Source organism: Micropterus dolomieu, linkage group LG04 (genome assembly GCF_021292245.1).
Source record: "Micropterus dolomieu isolate WLL.071019.BEF.003 ecotype Adirondacks linkage group LG04, ASM2129224v1, whole genome shotgun sequence".
NCBI lineage: Eukaryota > Metazoa > Chordata > Actinopteri > Centrarchiformes > Centrarchidae > Micropterus > Micropterus dolomieu.
This window is the reverse complement of record NC_060153.1, coordinates 28,081,037-28,087,508: the sequence shown is the minus strand read 5'-3', so window position 1 is coordinate 28,087,508 and position 6,472 is coordinate 28,081,037. Positions and strand designations below refer to the sequence as shown.

At 38.9% G+C, this 6,472-nt stretch overlaps 1 protein-coding gene across 1 annotated transcript in view; it reads left to right on the top strand.

Annotated features, from left to right (window-relative positions):
- Positions 1–6,053, top strand: part of LOC123970449 (E3 ubiquitin/ISG15 ligase TRIM25-like) — a 7,122-nt gene extending 1,069 nt beyond the window's left edge. The window contains exons 3-8 of the mRNA XM_046048494.1: positions 1,020–1,046; positions 1,519–1,557; positions 1,666–1,764; positions 2,087–2,185; positions 2,460–2,519; positions 2,618–6,053. Of these exons, the coding sequence (XP_045904450.1) occupies positions 1,020–1,046; positions 1,519–1,557; positions 1,666–1,764; positions 2,087–2,185; positions 2,460–2,519; positions 2,618–3,150 (857 nt within the window). The 3' untranslated portion in view covers positions 3,151–6,053. The remainder of the gene's footprint in view (positions 1–1,019; positions 1,047–1,518; positions 1,558–1,665; positions 1,765–2,086; positions 2,186–2,459; positions 2,520–2,617) is intronic.
- The last annotated feature ends 419 nt before the right edge of the window (positions 6,054–6,472 follow it).

Sequence of the window (6,472 nt, the reverse complement as noted above, 5' to 3'; positions counted from 1 at the left end):
GACGCAAGACAGCCGTCAGTTTGTTAGGGCATTTCCAGTAAAATGATTATTGCACACAGTGTGTAATCTCAGTTCATAAAAATGAGTATGATGAATAGGATCAGTGAATAATTACCCATGACGTTATTAGTCACACTGATGGAACATAATTCCTATCATCATATGTTATTGCGGTGCAGCTGCAGAATGTAGTCAAAGTGTATTAATATGTTATGTGTAGTCAGTATTTCAGTGACTTTGTTTGAATTTACCACATTGGCTGAAGTAGCTGAAATAAAGCCACAGACAGCTATTAATTTAACTGACACTTTTTTCAAAGCGACTCACAATTGATAAGTATGTCAGAGGTCGCACGCCTTTGGAGCAGCTAGGGGTTAAGTGTCTTGTTCAGAGACACATTGGTGGATGTGTCACATTGAGAATCAACCTGGGTCTCCCACACCAAAGGTATGTCTTATCCATTGTCCCATCGCCACTCATACCTACTGTATTTGAACCAAGCCCGTTTTCAGGTGCAAATCACCAAACGCATTATTACTCCACGTCTTTCATCTTCAGTATCTGGCCCCTGCGTTTTATCACTGTCTGATTAAAGCTGAACTAATATATTTCAAATATAATGTAGGCTACAGCTTAATACAGTCAATTTCTATCACTTTTAATATAATGTAAGTCTGGTAAATGATTAATTAACGCTGATTAAACTTTATTGTGTTACCTTATTGACACTTCAGCAACTGACTTATTTTTTTTTAAATGTGCACATATACATGCATTAATATCTCTATATTTTCTGGTTAAGAGTGCCTTTTGCCATGTTGATTGATGGCATTGGTGCGTCATTGATGGCTTTTTTCAAGTTTAACTGAATGAACACATTCAGATCTGATTGAACTAACTGTGATAAAGCACTTTTCTATTAAAACCTTTGCCATCCAAATACTTGGAAAGATGCTGATGCACTTTCATTTATAAGACTTTACAATCAATGATGAAAGTATAGTGAACTTTTGTTGCAGATCTCAACATGGGCGTTTTTGCAACTGGTGAGTCTGCTAATATGGGAATTGATGGACAGAAATCAAATCAAGAGCGTCCGTGATTAATGGATTAGTTATCAGCTTATTCAATAATCGATAAATTGGTTTGAGTAAATTTTGTTAAATCTCTGATTCTGCTTAAGTATGACTATTCTGTTTTCTTTACTCCTCTATGACAGTAAAAATGAATATTTTGGGGAGTTGGACAATATAAGACATTTTAGGACGTCATCTTGGGCTTTGGGAAACAATGATCCACATTTTTGACCATTTGCTGTCCTCTTTTGTAGAGCAAACAACTAATCAAGAAAATAATCAACAGATTAATTGACAATGAAAACATTTGTTCATTGCAGCCCCAAATGAAAACGATTAAAAAAAATTCCTCATATTGGTGCTGTGTTGTATGGTGATGTGGTATCGGGGTAACTGTCGTGTGCTGAAAGACTTGCAATGACACTATCTGGCATGTTCTCAGGCATAAGAGCAGCTTCTGTCTCAGGATTTACATTCTCTGGTATGTTCCTCTGTCTAACACACATGCTTTATGATAGGTGTCAAAAAACAAACACATTTGAAAGCTGACAGTTTAAGAATAAAATGGCCTTTATTTTTTGTGTTTCAGAGCCGCAATGGGCTTTTCCAGGGCAGGTTAGACTTCCCAGGCCCTGCAGTCCAGATCCAGGTTCTCAACCCAAAGTAGGCCAAAAGAAGAAGAAAGAAAGTAAGAAACTAACTTTTTAATAGACTAATCAGAACAGTCAGATGCCAGTTTATTACATCTAGCTGAAACTATGCGTTCTAATGCAATAAGTCATACTGTGGTGAAGGTTATCAGTTTTTGAGCGAGTGATTGAACTTAATTGTAATTTTGCCTGCTCATTGTTTGGTGAAATAAATCAACCTTTTTAATGTAGTTGTCTCATTAAGGCTTGGCAATATATCGAAATATGAGGTATACCGATATATAGGCCAGCCCTATGTCTCATAACACTTGACAGCTCTTCATTTTCTCTGCAATTATAAAACAAACTTGTGTTCTTTAGAGCAAACCAAAAAAGCCCAATCCACAGGAAACGATAAGGCCCGTTCAATGGAAAACCTGTTGTCGTTAGAGGGGAAAGGTGAACCTGCAGCTGAGCCAGGTAGGCACCATCTATTTAAAAAGAACGTTCCACCAATGTAGCATTGCAACATTCATGGTGGAGAGTTTAATAAAAAGCAAATAAATAAAAAAATACAGTAGAACCCAAGATATCGTCTCCTCACATTCTTCATTGTCAAAAATGGGATCCTACATAACCCTGAATGCAACTCGACTGCCGACAGTTCAGCCAGATATTTAGGCATTATGCTAGTAGCGACTAATGTAGCACCTTTATAAGCCTGATGACAAATAACTTTTGTCTTCTGTTGTAGAAACTTCAGACATTCCCCCAAACATAACATCTGCGGAAAAAAGAAGCGAACTTTTGAAATGTAAGTATGAGTGCTGCAGGTATTTTCCCTTCATATGAAAATGACAACTGTTTTTTATTTGAATGCTCTTTTTGTTTTTGTTTCTCTGTCCCTGCCAGATGGAACTGTACTCACTTTGGATCCGAAGACGGCCCACAAACGTATCACACTGAGTGAAGGCTTCACTAAAGCCTCTGTGTCAGATGAACACACAAACTACCCTGACTGCCCTGAACGCTTCGCTGTCTGCTCCCAGGTGCTCACCTCTAAGGGTTTTTCTAGAGGACGCCATTACTGGGAAGTCCGACTGAGCAGCAGCAACTTCATTGGCATTGGCTTGGCTTACAACAGCATTGACCGCAAAGGTCCGACCAGTCGACTGGGTCGTAACGCCCAGTCCTGGTGTGTAGAGTGGTTTAACGTCAAGCTGTCAGCCTGGCATAATAGCAGTGAGACCGTGCTGGTCAATCCCAATCCAAAGCGCATAGGTGTGCTGTTGGATTGTGAGGGGGGCACTGCTACGTTCTATAACGTGGCAGACAGGGCATATCCCTTCCACTCATTTGTGTTCCCCTTTGCTGCAGCTGTGTATCCAGCTTTCTGGATTTTCTCAAGTGGCTCCTCCATTTCTTTGTGCAAGCTGCAGGCATGAGGAGCATTTTCACAGAAATGGCATATGCAGGCACACACACAGATGTCAGCCATTTCTCCTAATTACTATCATTAATAAATGAAAAGAAAACTTTCCAAGTTTTATTTGTAAAGCCAGTTCTGAATATTTGTAACATTGGTTAAAAAATATGTGGCTGACCAATTATATCCCCCAGCTAACTGCTTTGTGTTGACTTTGTTTAAAATGTTGTACAGTTGCAACTAAATGGCACTTTGTGTTGTTTGGATGGGTCAGGTGAAACAATGAGCATCCCACTGTTAGTGTTTTACTGCTAAGTAACTTTCTGTTAGGTCTGCTTTAAACCAAAAATAATGAAGGAACAGATGGTTCTTCTACACCTGCCTTAGAATAAAGCAGACATCTTGCAGTGTCACAACTGGATGGCTTGCCATAGCTGATGTACAATAACTGCTGTTGTTGGATATGCTAGCTGTGATTTACTGCTGAATTTGTGGTTATGTGACTACAGCAATGAAGCTGGCTATCAGAAGCCAGGGAAAAGCATTATACCATGTGTGTATAAACTGCATCGCAGGTGATTATGATGCACATATGTATCCTAATCACTACATTTTTAAAAACAAGATCAAACTTTGATTTCTGCAATTATTTGCAGAAGGAATAAAAAGAATACTGTTTGATGGTGAAAGAGGAGCAGGATAAATAATCAGGCACTGAGTAAGAGACCAACAACTGAAGTAAAAAGTCAGTCACTTTCAGCAAGCTGCCTTGATGGGATGAAGCTGGGAGCAGTGGTAGCTGGGTTTCCTTGTGTTGGTTTAAATTTTCAGAGATCTGATCTGCTTCCTCCTCACTCCAGATTTAAAACAGAATACATAACACACACTGTACACATAGTGCACAGCTTGTGTGTCTCCTGTATTAACTACATATTTTTTTTTATTGTACACTGTCAAAGAGTTAAGACAGGGGAAATAAGTGATAGTCTCCAGCATAGTGTATCAGTAGTGTGTTATGATATGAAGTCTACATGTGGAAATTGTTTGGAGTTTGTTGGAGCGTAGCTGTTGAGGTTATAGGGCTGGGTGATATGGCACAACCTTTTCCCCTCAGTATTTGTCTAATGAATCCTTTCTGGTGATTATAAAATCATTAAGAAGTATTCGGGCTGCAATCACACAATCTTAATTCTTGTTATAACTCTTTGTAAATCCCACATGTTTCTTTCTTTACTGACATGCAGAAGTTTCCTTTGAAGGAGTGCTCACATATTCCATGCATCTGTCCCACTTTAACAAACCATAGCATGCAGTGTTGAGTTAACTCAACCAATGCTGTTGAAATGGGATGTCTGTTCCCAGAAGATTGCCAGGTGATTGGCTAGGAATGGACTTGGAGATGTGACTGGCTTTCCATTGTACATCGGCAGTGTACCTTTTATGGACAATGTATTGAAGCTCCTCGTTTTCATGTCGTAGAATTAATTTTTTGTTTCACCCGGCACTATATGGTAACAACAGTTTGAGGGATTCGTCTGGGAACAGATGTCATAGGCTCTGTTTTCATTAAGATCAAAAGAGTCTCTTTTCCTTTTGTGATCATTGTTTTTGGTTGAGTTTGAGCCAGGAAATAATGGGAGAGAGAAAACGATGACATGCAGCAATGGTCCTTGGCCAGATTTAAACCTGGGATGTCATGCTTGCATGGTATGCCCCATAGAAATAAAATCCTATAATTTTATATTTATGGTAGGCACATTAAAACAACAAGCCATCAGAATGCTCTGTTGGCTTTTCCTAAGGTGGTAGTAAGCTGTAGCCTGTATCTTCACAGGGGTAAATTATTTGTTGTGTAATACAACGTTTACTCCGACCTATAAGATGCGTTTGCTGAGGTACACTGGTGACATTAGTTACAGTGGTTCATTTACTGGTGTGGTACTACTGGAGAACATTAGTGGTTTGCCAGTGTGCATACTCACAACATACAGTACATCAGCAGTGAAGTTGGCGGTCTAAACACGGCTCTCCTTGTTGTTCTTTGACAGAGGTAGCCTAAGCGCTAACCTTGCATTTAAGGAGTTCAGAGAACACTATTAACTGATAAGCTGGTAAAGGTTCAGACATGACTGTGTCAAAGATTTCTCAGGCAGTTCTGCCAATGCACTTCAGGTACGGACCTTTTATTTTTAGGTTATGTGCCGATATTTGAAGGTATGGTACACCACTGCATGTAAAGTCTGAACCTGTTGAGTGAAATCTGCCGTTTTCGCTCTTTACTATTGCCTATCATCACAATGGAGAATTGTGGCTTGCGATACATAGCTTTGTGAAACGATTGAGAGCTTATCCATACCACAATGAGTGCCCAAGTACTGATACTGTGTTGAGACTTGTTTACTCTTACTACCAAGTTTAAATAACGCAATGGGTGTGTGTATGCTTAAAAAAAGAAGAATTTATTCCATGTAACATTTGACTTCATTTCTTGGGGCTTCTGTTTGGCTGCAGCATATCTTAGATCAGCCTCAGACTCCAGTGGTTTGCAGATCATTTTGTTTGTGAAGTGCTGTTTGTTCAAGTGAATTGCTCATTGTTCTTTGCATCTATTTTCAAGTGTAATTCTGGATTTTACTTTGTAAAAACTACACTGACAAAAGTTAACATCAAACCAACCTTTGTGTAAAGCTTTAATGTTCACTTGTCCTGTGTTCAGTGTTTAGGATTTAGCTAAATGATAGTGAAGTGCTGGTTAGTACATTATGACATATCTTCAGTGTACACAGTGGAGAATGAATGGATGAACTTATTTGTCATTGCCTTTAAAGTTATTAAGATTATTTCTCTTACTTTGTTGAATCAATCAGTTTGTCTTGGAAACTAAAAAGCTGTTTGTTTAATAAAAGTTGTATTCCTCTCAAACACTCATCTCTCCTTTTTGTTTAATTTATTTTTTATTTAATGGAGCCACAAGTGGTTTGACAAAGAACGTTTTGGGAGATTCCGTCTTTTGCTTTCTTGCCTACAGATAATAAAAGTGATATCAGCCCCCATCCAGAGTGTCTCAGTCAGATGTGGGTCCAGAAGCTTCGGAGATGACAGTGATCTTGTTATTCTCAGTTATGCTTGCAACCTACATTCATTTTTGTGCTGGGCCAGATGCCTTCAGGTCCTGAAATTCCTTTCCATGAAACACTTGAGTCAAGTAAAGTTCAACAAGTTTACTAAAAATCCAATACACAGTACAAATACATGTGCATTTGAGGGAGCAACTTGTTTTTAATCATTAACAAAAAGAGCAGATTGGGTGGGTGGGTGTGGAGTGACATGGCAAGGATTGT